The sequence below is a fragment of the Phodopus roborovskii genome, unplaced genomic scaffold (genome assembly GCF_943737965.1).
Source record: "Phodopus roborovskii unplaced genomic scaffold, PHOROB, whole genome shotgun sequence".
In the NCBI taxonomy this organism is placed as follows: Eukaryota; Metazoa; Chordata; class Mammalia; order Rodentia; family Cricetidae; genus Phodopus; species Phodopus roborovskii.
The window spans coordinates 3,250,364-3,266,265 of NW_026125397.1; the positions used below are offsets into that span (position 1 = coordinate 3,250,364).

The 15,902-nt window shown below is 42.7% G+C and overlaps 1 protein-coding gene across 2 annotated transcripts in view; it reads right to left on the reverse strand.

Moving 5' to 3' along the window:
* Positions 1-3,907: 3,907 nt before the first annotated feature.
* Positions 3,908-15,902, reverse strand: part of Pde7b (phosphodiesterase 7B) — a 292,866-nt gene continuing 280,871 nt past the window's right edge. For both annotated transcript variants that reach the window (XM_051175368.1, XM_051175369.1), the window contains 2 exons: positions 13,597-13,677; positions 3,908-7,449 (listed from right to left, as the gene is read on the reverse strand). In XM_051175368.1, coding sequence (XP_051031325.1) covers positions 7,235-7,449; positions 13,597-13,677 — 296 coding nt within the window. In that variant the 3' untranslated portion in view covers positions 3,908-7,234. The remainder of the gene's footprint in view (positions 7,450-13,596; positions 13,678-15,902) is intronic.

A 15,902-nucleotide genomic window follows, 5' to 3' on the forward strand; every position in this document is an offset into this window, starting at 1 on the left:
TTTGTATCTTCCTCATCCTATGACACAGATTACACTTTCTCCATCATTTTCAGGGGAAGAAGCTGGAGTCAGGATATTCAGAAACAACTCTTATCCTGGTGGGTGGTAGACTCTGACCATGGGCTCAGTTACATTAAGTACAACTATTACACCTCACACTGGGGAGAACGCATGCTTATTATTACACCTCACACTGGGGAGAACGCATGCTTATGTATCTGTGCTGGTTAGTGTCAGCTGTCAGTTTGACACAACTAGAGTCGCCTCAGAAGAGGGGCCCTCAATTGAAAACCTTCCTGGCTCAGACTGGCATATGGGCATGTTCGTGGGGCATTGTCTAGTCATCATTTGAAGCAGGCGGGGTCAGCACATGCGGGTGACACCATCGCTATGCATGCAGCATCTCACACAGGTCTTGGCTTGTATGAGAAAGCTAGCTAGGCATAGGTCTGAGAGCAAGTGAGCCAGCAGGCACCATTCTTCTGAGGTTTCTGTTCCAGGCTCCTGTTTGGGTTCCTTCAATGGCATTCGTTAATGGTGGACTATGTGTGACCTGGAAATATAAGCCAAATAACCCCTTTCATCCTGAAGTTTCTGTTGATTAGGGTGTTTTATTACACAACAGAAAGCAAAATAGAACAACACTAACAGCAACGAAACACACACACACACTAAAACGAGCCACTAAGCCACTAAGTTGGTGGGCACAGTGATGATAGAGGACTTTAGAGGTTGAGGCTGGAGGATCAAAAATTTAAGGCTATGTAGTGAGTGCCTTGCTCATGAGAAAGTAAAATGACAAATGGGGTGATCGTGGTAGGTGGGGGCAGTTAAGAGAGGCTTCCTAATTTCAATCCCAAACTAGATCCTCAGGCTTGATCTTTAGTTCTGTCTCAGGAGGTTCACAGCTTGGGGAAGCCCTGAAAAGTAGGCAGGGAGAAGAGTGTTCACTGGATGCATTCTCTCTCCCAAGCTCCTTGATGGGAAGTCATTCTTTTTCTGGGGCAACATTTTTGCAAATCCCTGGGCACATGCACTGCTCTGCAATTTGGGAAATGCTGGTTTAGGAACATAATCTATTTTCCAGCTACCTTTAGGCTCCCCTGAAGCCCCTGATGGCTTTAATAGTCACAGAGAATCTGATGAAGTTGTGGCCACTAGAAACTGCCATAGATGGTTCGTGGGGTTTGTAGAATTTGAGTGGAATTCCTGAACACTTGGCAGTGTACTGAGTTTTATTTATTTAACCAAGCTTTCTTTGTAGCTACCACTGAATTCTTGTCAATTCTAAGAAAGTGCCAGTTTAGCCAGGCAGACTAGTTATCTGTGGCTGGTCTGAGGAGAAGTACACTAAAAGCAGAAGAGAAAGCCCTGTTTTGTCCCTGGTCTGATGAGTGCACTCTTGGTACCTTTCATCATCTTTGATAGTGATTTGTCCTTAATATAAAGATTATTTTATGATCAGCTTGGCTACTCGGCGTTTTCAGTTGCACAATAATTGATATAACATACAGAAAGATGTACCTTAGCCTTTACTTTATAGCTTCCCCCTTGAATAATATAGGGATTTACATTTGTTAAACATCTCTACGTTTGTCAGCTTTCTGTCATTATGACAAAAATCAGGAAATCGATTTATGGAGAAAATCAACTTTGCTTATGGTTGTAGAGGGTTCAGTGTTTGGTCAGCCTGTGGCTTTGGGATCATGGTGAGACAGTGAGACCGTCGTGGTGGAAGGGTATGACAGAGGGAGCTGCTGACCACATGGCATCCAGGAAATAAAAGCGAGGATGGGAACCACTCTACCCTTCAGTGGCAAAACCCAACATCCTTTCCTGAGTTCCTACCTCTTTTTGTTTTTTCAAGATAGGGTTCTCTGTATAGCAGCCCTGGCTATCCTGGAACTCACTTTGTAGGAGTTTCTACCCCTTAAAGTTCCTACTGCACTCCAGTATTTCCTGAGGACTGAGACTTTAGGGCCATTCCAGACCCAAACTTCATTATCGAGTCCCTTTCTGTTGGAAACCAAGCTTTATGTCTATGGATAGCATTTAATTTTGACCTTACAACCACCCCAGAAGGTAGGTGTTAGCATCAGTTTGTACATGAAGAGACCGAGCTGAGAGATTAAGTTATCTGCATAGATTTAAATAGCAAGTGATAATGAAATATCTGAGTTCTAGTCTGTCTGGTTTTAAATCCCACACGTAATACTCTACTGCATTACTTCCCTAAAAGGGAGAAATCCTGAAGATTAAATCAGCACCCACAATACCAGACTTAGAAGCACTAAAGGTAATTGAATCAGTGACACATCATTTGCTTTGATAATGAAGATGATAATTTTCAATCCAGCTTAAACTTATTTCCACCCCCTAACTATCTCTCTGGCTTAACTGGAAAAAAAAAAAAAAAAAAAAAAAAAAAAAAAACAAAAAACCTACTGTAGACAGCTTTGTGGCCAAGAGCTCCTTATTTAGTCATTACTCAAATAGTTGACTTCGTGGCATTCCCCTGGAAGCAGGAATCTTCTCTCTGATGAGATGCTAAGAGGTGTTTGTGTATTGCTGAAGGGAAGATAAGAGGCAATAGCTGAGAATATGCATCAATAAGCGTGAGTGGTGTGAACCTCGTGCCTCTTAGGAGGTGCAGAGCCATGGATGTTTCCATGGCTTCTCATAGAAAAGCTTCCCAGACTTTCAGGGCCTGACAGAGTGGACCAGAGCCATCACCAGCAAGAATTAGGACTTTGGAAGCATAGGTATATACAGTGGGAGTCAATGATTATTTTGTTTTGAGAAACCTTTTCCTTCACAGAACATTTTGAAGAACTGCCAAGATACACTTGCCGTTTACTCTATGATCTGTGGAACCACCCATAAAAGCAGGCTGTAGTTGGTACAGAATTTGTAACGAATTCCTGTCTGCAATCTCTTTTAATTGCCACAGCAGTAGTAGGGCAAGTCTTATGGGTTGGAAACAATTTTGGAATGATTATTATTCACCACGATGGGACCGAAATTCATTTCTGTCCCAGAAGCCTATTTTCCTCTAGTGTTTGCACTCCAGGAGGGCACTTTGGTACACCTGCCTGATGACAGGTATGACACCCAGGCTTTAAGAAGCACCCCCTGGCTGGATGTGATGGTATATGCCTTTAATCCAGCCTTCACTCAGGAGGGAAAGCAGGTGGATTTCTATGAGTTTGAGACCAGACTGGTCTAAAGAATGAGACCCCTGTCTCCAAGGAAACCAAAAGGAGCACCACAGAAACAAACACAAAAGAAGGAAGCAGTGGCTGGTGGCGACTCTTTGACAGGAGCCAGAGCCTGCTGGAAGGACACAGTCTTGATTCGCTGTACAGCTGCGGGGTGTTGTAGCTCCTGAGCTCATGTGTTCCATCTACTTGACAGCTTCATCCTGATTGCAAACCATGCTTGCCCGGGTCACGTCTGACCTTCAGATGTCTCTTTGCTCTCTCTTTTGGTCTTGACTTTATGCAGTAGATGTCCACAACTGAAAAGGTAGTTTTGCATTCACGTGGGGAGGCATTCAGGAATCAGTGGGATTCTAAATAACAATCTTAATAAGATGGGGATGGAGACTACATATACAACGGTAGATTTTTAACCTGGTTCACATGAGCACCTGAGAAATGTGAACCAGAAAAATAGAGGATTCTGGCAAAATGCAGAACCTATGTATATGTAGCCTGTTTCCCTCACTTGGTGATGAGGAGTAAGTGATGTCTTATCTGGAAAGAAATTTATGCAGCCCCAGGGGAAGGAGTCACACAGATCATGTTTACAACCACAAGCTGTGAATATTTGCTAACAGGAACATCCCCATTTGGTAGGCTGGTGATGTGTTACTTGGGGGAGAATCAGGATATTTTTAACACTGTGATATTTTAAAGAAATTATCTTTATTTTTTGAGTGTTCATCTGGATAGACATGCCAACGAATATTTAGGTCACATTTTGAGCAAAAAAATCACAAGTTTTTTTTTTTTCAAACTTTACATGTGTACACAAGATGACACAATTGTATGGGCTCTTAAAAGAACAAAGCATGAGGAATACAGTGAGATACAAGTCATAACCAAATGGAAGTCAGTGAGCATATCTGATTCAACACAAAAGGTCACAAAATTGTGTTTAAAAGGAAGGACTATCTGAAGACAGGGTTGCAGAGGTGCTCCAAGGCCATTGGTGGGGAGTTGTAAGCAATGAGGGGCAGAGGGAAAAATGGCTACTTTTTACTTAACCTAACATGGAACTATGGGTTGGCAGGGTTTCATGTATCAAGTCTGACTGTGTTTTCAATGACTGCAAAAAAAGAAAAAAAAAAAGTAGGCTCCGATTATCATGCATGGCAGTGATGTGTTCATGTTCTCTCTCTCTGAGATTTTGACTTTGGCTTACTAAAACATAGGTCTTTGAGTTCTTCATTTCCAAGCAATAAAGGAATTAAACACCAGCTAGGTGGGCTAGCAGATTAAGACTTGAAAGCTATAGTGACACATGGATCAAGAGCCATATCTCCATTACTAATTATAAAACTTGTATTAATTTATTCTGAGAGCCATTAGCAGGCCAAAAGAAGAGTTTTCACAGTTATTTATTTTAGGTTTTGCTAACAAATGTGGAGCTCAAGAACTTTCTAGACAGCAGAAAAAAGAAGATGACCTATGCCATTTATGCATCATGCCTATCATTTATGCATCATGCCCACTTTACTTCCGATTTTCATTAGACTTGTGTTTTAACCATTGGATATTTGGTAGTTTTGCTTGTTAACTCCTCTTTAAGATTAAATTGCAACATGAGAATCTTTCCCCTATAAGCCTGGAGCTACTAAGAATGCCCCATCCTAATTAAATCACAATATAATTATAACTTAAGCAAACTCTAGTTCCTCAACTCCAGGTAAAGATTTCATTGGATAAAAACAATGTTTTCTGTACTACTTCTATTTTGTTATCCTGAGCAATTGATTCCCTTGATTTGATCTCATATGCATAAAGCCAGACTATTACGGCCCCCAAAAGGAGGGTTTGAAGCAGGAATTCATCTGCTGTATCCATCCATTTTGCTTAAGCTCTGAGCTTCAGAAACCATAGCAACTAAGAAACATACGTCACTCAGAGCTTCAGCCTATCATAGCAACTAAGAAACGTAAGTCAGTTCTTAGCTGCTGCCGAAAACAACAGTTAGAGTTAAGTTTCCACAACCTCCCTTCTTACTCACATCAGGAATACCAACGTATCATCCACCCATTCCCTAAGTTCTTCACACTTTCTTTAGCTCTGCCCCTCTGACAATCTTGCCTACTTCAATGAAAATATAATCAACTTTCCTATTCCCTCCAAAACCTTAAGTCTGCAAGCCCCAATCTCTCTGCAAGACCATATTCCAGGCCAGCCAAGCTTTTAGCATTTCACTTGTATTATTAGGAGAAACCAGAAAGACCCACATCAGTTGCACTTAGAGAACTAGCTGTCTCCATCAGCTTGAAAAGTGGCTTGATCATGGCAAAAATGTTCCCTCTCCCACTACACGTCAGTAAAAGAGGAAGGGGCACTGGCAGTTTCCATCTAACATTAGTTATGCTGCAACTTACAGCCAAGTGTCTCTAGAGGAATGGCAACAGACTCCCAGGCTGACTCTGCTGGTTACAGCCTAATGAACCACAAAGACCTGCTAGGAAGATAAAGTCTCTTGTAAAACTGAAATAGTTTCTTTACATAAATAATGTTAAATTCAACTAAATAGTTGGGTGGTTGTTCACATGAAGCTATAGAAAAAAAAATCTCCAGTTACTATCAACACCAAAGAAATGCACACCAATCAATCATGGACCAAAGGGGCTTTGGTATTGTAGCCATAACAGACAAATGTGTGGCTCGGGAGCAGGGAGTTCCCTGATGGTTAGATGACAGGGTCATACACAGAAGGCTTTTGAGACGTGCTGTGTCTCCTGCGAAGAGGATGCACCCCGTGTTCCATAGCAGAAGTCACATGAACACAAGCTTAGCGGCTGGCTTGTTAAAACAGTGTACAATATTGCTGCACTGGCAAATGACGTCCATCCTGCTGAGAGGGTGTCATTATTCTGAGGAAACCACACTTAGTGCCATAGACTAAAAGTTATGGCCTCAAGAGGAATGCACAAGAAGTCACCTCCCCCCCCAAAAAAGTTCCCTCCGAGACGATACTCAGTTTTGGCTTGTGACCCTAGCAGGAAAGCAGAGAGATGGTCATTGGGGGCAGGCAGTTCAGAAAGACATCCGTAAAGATTTAGGTTGGGCAACTCTGGGAAGAGGGAAGATATTTAAAGTTAAGGCCTTTATCTGCGAACAACAGTATATTAATAAACTCTATACCATATTTACAAATGCATTCTCTTGTATTAAAACTAATAGTATTCTGTTCACAGTGCCATTGTTTATACAGGTAGCAATCCCATAATACTCCATGTATTTTGGCATGGGACTCAGTAGCGTTTGGTATTTACAGAAAATGTACACGTGTGAATATAAACAGGTCACTGAATCCATAAAAGACAGATTGGCTAGCGGTGCAAAGGAATGAACTGTACAGCACCTTCCACCAGATGGGAGGGAGACAAGGTTTCGTAAATCGCAAAGATGCCAAATCTCAGACTAAAAGTGGCATAGAGTCAATAGCAAAACAATGAACCCCCTCTTCAGGTTTGGGTACACGGAGTAATCTTAGTCCAAAGTGTTAGACCCATTGTCTGGTGCATGAAATATAAAAGTTAAAAAGATTCATTATTATTTTATGATAATAATTATTATTAAAATAGAAGGTACTTCCCCTCTCTCTCATTTGTGCTCTGGCACTTAAGACCAGTCTTGAAGTTCCAGGTATGCTGGTGTTGTCATGCAAGTCAGCAGTCAGACGGTGAACCCTAAAACGCTCTGGACTTAGGAGCCCCTGCCAGTGTGACCAAGGGCCGGCCAGAGGGGGACCAGGCAGAAGCACCTCTTTCTTACTCTCCTGGTCTTTTCTGTAGGGGCAGCTGCCCCGAGCTCCGAGGACAGGACGAAGTCGCTCATTTCGGCAGCTAATGCTGAGGTGACAATGGCTTCTGTACACTTGGATCAACAAAGGGAGGTGGTAAATGGCAGGCGGGTGGCATTCGAAGCCCAGAGTGGTGGGCTTGTGGCGAGGGCCGTCACATGGCCTTGCTCCTGCAGACCCGGCTGTCTTAGGGCGTGGCGCCTTCCGTGTGCTCCAGGGGCTCAGATGTGGGGGCTGTGGGGTCCTGGCCGCTGCCCCTGCGTCTGTGCTGTTTGGACAGCAGGCTCTTCCACTGGGCTTTGTTGTGTGCGAGATGGCTTAGCATGTTCTCCGATAGGGTGCTGTTCCCGGTGAACCGGGCCCATTCCCGGAAGAGCGGCTCGACGATGTAAGTCATGAAACCTGCAACATGCAAGGTCACACAAGCGAGGTTATCACAAGGGGATCGGGCCCTCAAGAACACCACTGAGACCCACAGTGCACTCTGCCAGGGATAGGTGGGCAAACAGGATAGGGTCACTATCCTTAGTTTGGTGCCCCCCCCCTTAAATTCTTAGTACTTTAGGCTCCCACATTTGGGAAAAGAAGCTGTATACGAATCAAGCCTGCAGCATTCTTGTGGTAAATGGCTTAATACAAGTTAAGTGGTTAAAACCCCGACTTGCAGAGAGAGAGGGAGGGGGAGAGGGAGACAGAGACACACAGAGAGAGAAGCAAAAAAAGATAAAACGTGCGTGGAACCAGGGAAGGCAGGCAGAGAGGAGAGAAAGCAAATGCAGGCAACATGAGGGATTTAGATCGAAAATCATTCTGGTTACCTGGAGGGATACTGTTTTGGAGATTATTATTTTTCCAGTATTGCCTTACTTTCAATGACATCAGGATGTCTATGTAGCCTAGGCTGGCCTCTTGCCTGCACCTCTTGGATGCTGAGATTATAGGAATATGCTAGCATGCCCAGCTCTAAACATGCATTGACAACACAGATTGTTAAAAACCAGTGCTAGCTAGGATTGAACCCAGAACTTGGCACATGCCCAGCCTCGTTGATAGAGATTTTTATCTGCAAAAAGCTCTGCTTTAGTGACTGCAGACGGCCGTTTGAAGTTAGGCTTTCTAGTTTCTCCAAACCCCCTTCCTGACAGGGTTTCATTATGCAACCTTGGCTGGTCTTGAACTCATCTTGACCCTCCTGTCTCAACCCCCAGAGTGCTGAGGATATGGGATTCTACACTCACGTCCAGATTAAGAATCTGTTCTTTTAATCAAACACTCATTGTGGTCTAATCCTGTCTCATTGTTAATGTATTTTCCACACTAAACATGATCTCTCAAACAAAGATAACTTCCTGTATGGTGGGGAATATTTGGAATTATCATAAACTTGGATTCATTTAGGTTTCATTGTACTTCCTTGAAATGGGAGCATGAGGAAAGGAGCAATGTTTTTTTTGTGAGTGTGTGTAGTAATTTTTTCTAGTAACCAACCCTTCATGTTTGTAAGCACAGGAACTATAAGATGGTCTGATGCTTTTATCGGACAAACAGAAGACGTCTGGCCTGTGGCAGTGCTAGGGAGATGGGGAAGGAGGCAGCAATGTAAAATGTTATTGTGCATTTCTGAATTATCTTGTGCTGTCTCACTGAGATGGCCCAAACTCATGAGAGACTCTTAGGTCAGTGGTTTTAGGTCTGGTTACATCATCCTAATTAGGCGACTAGAGAGCCAGCGATAAGGCTTTCCCTTGGTACTTGCTACTCTTGAATTTAGCTATTTGACATTTAAAAAAATATGCAAAATGATAGTCTTCTAAAATTCAAAGCATGAATTTTAGAAAGTGCTACTTCCTAAGTAGAACAGTTACAGAGCCAACATTAAAAATTTTCAACTCCTTCCTCCCTACAGTTACACTTCACAGGAGACCAGCACAAATCAGAGGTAATTCCAGGGCAACCTTGTCCTTCTGGTGTGGTGGGAAGGAAAAGGGAAGGGAAGGGATGGGGAGGGGAGGGGAGTGGAGGGGAGGATGGTGGCTTTATACGGGGCACAGGCTGAAGAAAACCTTCTGTCTTTTTGTCTTTCTATAGATTCCACCAGAGATTAATTTGATTTCCCATCTTTTATAAATGGAGGAGAGGGGACAATGAAGGTATGTGTGTGTGTGTGTGTGTGTGTGTGTGTGTGTGTTTGTGTGTGTGTGTGTGTTTGTGTGTGTGTGTGTGTTTGTGTGTGTGTGTGTGTGTGTGTGTGTGTGTGTATGGTGCTACGTCCTTTTGGGCAAATATGAACCATATCCACAGAAAATCAACCCAAACAAGACTGGGGATATCTCTTTTGGGGTTGGAATAGGAGAGAGAGGTAGAGATGGCTCTACACCACTTTCACCACCGAGTCACCTTTTGGGGGAGATGGAACAAAGACAGGGATAGTGGATGACTTAAGCAGAACTAATGGAGTGTCACGGAAACCCATTTGTTAGCAGTCTAATTTCAAAATACAGCTCAGAAAAGAGAGAGGGCTTTGACCGGAATCGCCCTGCATGGGTGGGCCCTGCCTCCCTCAGAAGACATGGGGTGTTAAATGAAAACTGCCACACAAGGCCTGGAATGCCATCCTATGGCCTGGAGGTCTCTGGAACCCTGTGGGTTATTCCCATTGCTCATGGTTCCCCACCACAACTACATGGTAAGACTCTATTGCTAAAGACACCACAGAGTTTGGATGTAAGATATAGAGAAACCTCAAACTAACTGGGAAACCTCCTCTTTGATGGCTAGCTTTCAGTATGCCAGGAAGGTATTATTCAGGCTGCTTTGAAGAAATGAGATGGATGTCTTTACCGAGTGCTGGACCCTGCTTGCTGTGATATTGACCTGCTAGACAAGATGTGCCTTCCAGTGGCATACATGTTATGAGTTAACTAACTGCTTTCTGATTGGATTTGAGGCCTGTTCCACAGGAAAGAATTTCTCATCTGGTCTTGCAATCCTAATCAAAAGTCATGGGCCCCAGGGTAGAACTTATTGTTTTGCTAATGTTCATACTGTCAATTGTCTTCTAAATATTTGCGTTTATACTGGTAGGTCTGGGCTGCTCTAGACCTTGGTGATAGAAATTCCTTCCGCAGTGGACAGCAGTTAAGTGGAGAGAGGCATAGTCGAGGCGCCAAGAACAAGAGGCCGAGTTCTCAACATTAAATGAGACAGACACCTATATTAGCTCACTCTCTCATCCCAAAAGGTTCAGGGAGCATTGTAGGATAGCACACAAAAGGAATGTAAGAATCAGGATGTGGGGAGGTGTTGTGAGATGCTGTCTTCTGGACATGACATGGCTACCACAAATCATGGACTCAGAAGCTGTGGATACCTACACCTTGTCAAGCCGGGTAAAATTCGTGCAGAGATAGGTCAATGATGTTTAGGCCCTACTCATACTGAGTTGCTTTTGGCAGTGGATAGTTGCTGGGACAGGGAGAATGATTTTTTATTGAGGATATAACCACTAGTAGGTTTCCCATGCTCCAGTGAATGGTTCCACAGCCATGCACATATGGGCACCACTAATTGGACTTGGGCCATAAAATAATAAAAGATATGAAGTTGGTTTGTGTGTGATGGAGGGGTAGATAAGAGGCAGCTATGATCACATTTCACTGCATACCTGTATGGAATTTTTTTACAAAATAAAAGGTTATAATAGGCTTCTTCTCTCTTGGTTAACACAATAGCCATGTACAAGAAGATGAGAAGAGACACTTAAGTCTGGTGGATTCTGAAGAGAGGAAATAGCTACCCTGTATAGGATCCAGTGGAGAAAGGGGGTGTGGGTGTGGACTAGAGCTTGCAGCGTTTGCTAGCTCTTTTATCTGTTTTTCCAATCTAGTCTGGCTTGGCTTGTCACACTTCCCGACCTGGGCCTGTAAGAGCTGGCAGATGTGTAGCAGGGAAAGATTTATGAACCGAGTGTTGCTGTGTAATCATCTTCCCTTTCTCTTTATTATTGTTTTTCACATGTAGTAGCCATAGGAGTTCCCCCTTCACTTAATACCCATTCCATTTCCGAGGCAGTATCTATGGCAACCACATATTACTAGGTGGAAAACCAGGGCATATGATGAGACAAAATACATGTGTTCTCAGGACAACAACAGGACAGAGCTCTGAAATCAGCCCTGTCTTCCAGATCTGTATGCTTAAAACAGTGTAAAGCTTTTTATTTGGGGAATGTGTGACTTACAGTGTTATAAACAGTAACCTGGCAAGAGTCTTTCCATCCAGGGTTTAATATAGAATTAGGAAGCATATCTATAAAAACCTCATAACGAAAGCATAAAGCAGGGCTGGGCTCAAGGAAGCTGTGGCTGCATCTTGGCTATTGGTTTCTGAGTTGCCCCTTGCTCTGGATTCTTGCTCTCCCTCTCCCTCTCTCTCTCTCTCCCTCCCTCCCTCCCCCCTCTCTCTCTTCCTCCCTCCCTCTCTCTGGTTGTCATCAGGACATTCTAACATGCTCTCATTTTCAGCTGATCTTTGCAGATGTCCCTCTCCTTCCCAATGCCAAGGCACTGAGCTCTGAGACTTGCAACCCTATGGATGCAATGGCCTGTGTGGAGTCTGTGGGGACAGCTGCGAAGTTGTGAGCAGATAAATGCTGAGCATGGAGTTTGTTAAGTTTTGTTTGGCTTCAATGGAAGCACTTCCAGGAAAAGAAAGGCTAACTTTACATAGAGATGGGATTGGTGGTTTAAGACGTAGAGTAAAAAAAATTTCCTTCACTAAAGTGAGGAAGTAAAATTTTGCCACTTGATGTGCATGAAGACCTTATATATAATATGATTAGATAAAGTAATAACAATTCTGGATGCACTGAAAACATACTTGAACAGTTCACCACAATTGAAAGGCAGTGTGGACTGAAATAGGTTTTAAAGTACAGAGAGGAGAAATGCTGACAGCTGACCACAAGGGGGCAGCAGGGCTCCAGGATCTTAGGCCTTGGATGTAACTATGAATAAGGGGAAGAACCCACCTTGAAAGGATGCTAAGAAACTTAACTTACATGGGAAGGATACCCCGAAGAGACTGGGAATATGTGGCATGTTTTAATGTGCATGTGGTTGCATATATTCATGTATGTGTACATATGTATATCTGCATGCAATTGGAAGCCAGAAGTCAATTGATGGATGTCTTTGTCAGCTGCTCTTTCCTTCATTACTATTATATATCTTTGGTGTGTGTACATGTGTGTGTTGATGCATGTGCATGTGTGTGTACATGTGTTTTGCATGTATGTGCATATGTGCATGTATTTCATTTGTATGGGTGCATGTGTGTACGTGTGTGCATTCATATATGCATGTGTACATGTGTTTTGCATGCATGTTTGCATGTGTGTGCATGCGTACAAAATGTGTGCATGTGTACACATGTGTGCATGTATATGTGAGCATATGTGCATGTGTATTTGTGTGCATGTTTGTACATATATGCACATGTGTGTGCGTGTGTGCATGTGGAAGCCAGAGGTACATTGGATGTTTTTTGAAAATTGCCCTCCACCTTTATTTTTTAAGTTATTCTTTAAAAAATTTAAAATATATATTTTATTTTAATTTACATGTATGCATTTGTGTCTGTGTTTGGGTACTGGCACATGAGTGCATGTGCCCACAGATATAATTGGGAGCCACTGGACATGGGTACTAAGAACCAAACTTGGGTCCTTTGCAAGAGCAGTCACATGCTCTTCACTCCTGAGCCATTTATCCCTCCACCATATTTTGAGACAAGGTCTTCTACCCAACCTGCAGCTTATTAATTCAAGTAGGATGGCTGGCCAATGAGCTTCAGGGATTGTTTTGTCTTTGACACTCCCCATTACTGGATTCTGTGCCTGATTCTTATGTAGGTTCTGGGGATCTGAAGTTAGGTATTCATGCTTGTGTACCCCTGAAGCAGGCACATAACTGACTGAGCCATCTTCCCACCCACTCATCTGTAGCTTTTGAGACAGTCTCTTAGGGAATCTGGAGTTTGTATGGCAACCGAGTCTGCTCTTTTTGTACTGCTCAGGATGGATCCAGAGCCTTGCTCACTGAATGCAAGCGCTATCTGTCTGGGGTACCATCTAAGCTTTCTAGACTGGGTTTTGCTATGCAGCTCAGTCTGGCTTTGAATTTGCTATTAATCTATACTGGATTTGAATTTGTGATCTTAATGGCTCATCATCCCAAGTGCTTGGCTTATAGGTGTGTACTTCAGGGCTACTCTTGGTTCTTATTCTATCCTAAATCACAAGGTTAATTCTGTAACTTAGTATTAAGGCAGTTAAGAGTCTGTAACAAACCCATACCTTAATTGTTTTAATTCCTCAATTGATAATTATCTAAAAGATCAGTCATGATTAAAACCTTTGCTTGGCCCAGCCACTAGATCTCTGGAAGGTGGTTTTGTCGTAGTCATGTCATCATCATCATCATCGTCATCTTCAGACTCTTGTAGATATGCCAAGCTATTCATTTTAAATAAACACAGACTTAAACTCACCAATTTGTATGCTAGGGATTGAATCTTTCTGTTGATTACAAAGAGGACTGATTTCCAGTTCAAATTTCTGTTCAAGATCACCTAAGGAGAAAGAAGAAACACACTGAAATTCAGAGTTCATAGAATGTTCATCAACATCTTTAATGGCCTTGTTGGAGGAAATTATTCTGGGGGTTAGTTTCTTCCCCTGGAATCACCATGGACTCTTTAGGACCATTGGTTCTTAGAGCTTGTCCAGAGAGAGTAAAACAGCAGGGCGTCAAGGTCACTAACAGTGGCTCATTTGGGAAGGCGTACTCTGTCTCTCTCTGTATGATGCATGAGTGGAGGAGGTAGGACGCAACCATTGGGAGGAGTCCCCTTTCACCACGTCAAGTCTGGGGATGGAACCATTGTCAGGCTTGGTGGCAGGTGCCTTCACCATGTTCACTGATGGAAATGCTTTCTGTATACTCTGTTCTGGAAACTCCTTAAATGTGTCCAACATGCTAGGAACTAAACTTTTAATTTCTTTTTACATGATAATTTATTAAAATTTAGCTAGCCACATAAACCAGAGATGTCATATTGGAAACTAGAGCACATGTCCTTCAAAACCCAGCTCAGTCCCCACCATCGGCAGCAGTGAACCTTCCATGACGGGTCTCTACTGTTACATGTCTTCCTGTGAAATGGGTTTATTCTTTCTCTTTCTCAACAGACAAGCATGAAACACTTGTATTCTACGTGGATTCTACTAATCCATGCAGAAAGTAGAAAAAGGAAAAGCAAAGTCTCTCTTCTCTGGAATGTTACTGGTTAGCATTTGGGAGGCGACAGTATAAGCCAGCTATATTCCTTTGTGGTGTTTGTAACATCCCCTGTGTGGAATTATTTACATAAAAATAATTTTTACTGAGGATTACACAAAGCTAGAGGTGGATGCTCAATAAAAACTTTTTGAAAAAAAAACTGGGCTAATTGTGGAGATCTCAATCCATATTCACAATTGTAGAGAAATTCTTTCTTAAAGTGTTGAGGGCCAGAGTGTAGGCAGACCCTGCTCTCTGTTCTGAGGATTTGACATTTTCCTAATTCACAGACTACCATTTTTCTCTCTCCTCTGTGTCTGAAACACGAATTTAAAGGATTTTTCTTTGTTTAACATAATGCATTTGTCCTAGCTTGGCTTAGTGGCCCATGCTCACAACCCCCACATTTGAGAACCTGAGGCAAGAGGACTGCCATTTTGAAATCAGCCTCTGTTGCATATCATGACCCCTTCTCACAACAACAGCAACAAAAACAATGGTGATAACAACAGCAAAAGACAGTTATCTAGAACTATCGGTAGAAGCCTGACCGATAGGGTCAGGGTGAGATGAGTTGGCATGTGTTCAAATCCCTAACTAAAATCTAAAAGAGGATCAATCAAGATGATGGAAGTCATTCCTCTAAAGTTAAAAAAAAAAAATTCGATATGGAAGAAAGATAATTTGGATGAGCAGAGTCTAGACTTCTACCAGATGGCAAAGCTATTAGCTGGAAAGGAGTTCCTTTGTCTGCCAGGAGATATGTAATGTGTGTGTGAAAGGTCCTCTGGGGTGACTACAGTGGCAAATATTCTAGGTCTTTCCATACTATTGTGCTGCATGCATATATCTTACTAGGGCCAATTTTGCCAAGAAACATTATAGGTCATCTTATTGCTTGGTGTGGTTAGTTTCTCTTAGTTAACAGCTGTGATTCAGAAGTCCATGTCTGCCCAAGTGATATGACCCTTGCCCCAAGTTGCTTAGAGTCTATGAGCAAATTGAAAGTTTACACCTCAGTTGACACCACCATAGCACACGAATGAATTAAAAGCAAGTGGATGGAGAAGAACTTTGATGTTCAACACTGTAGTCCTAGCCTTCTCTCCCACTGCTGTTTGAATGGTTTATATATCATACAGTGGCATAAGCATCCACCCTACTCACTCTAAAAGCTCTCTGCTCTCCAACTTCATCATGTTTCCTTTTGTTTTGACCTCAGTGGAGACTTTCTGTCTTGGTCAACTACAACTGAGTTTTTAACAGCTAATGACTCATGCTGAATGCATGTGAAATTCCAGAGTCATAGGAGTTACAAGAGCACTTTAATTCTTAGAGTGTGACAGTGAGCAGAGCCTTCTAGCCCCATGTGAACTCAACCATCCTTTGTCTTCTGTCTTTGGAACCATCACCATATTATTGACACGTCTTTCAGTGGACATTTTTCCAAAATGTCACTGCTGCTGTTTGACCTTCCCACAGAGCTGGTTTGTGGGACACTTTAAGCTGTATTTG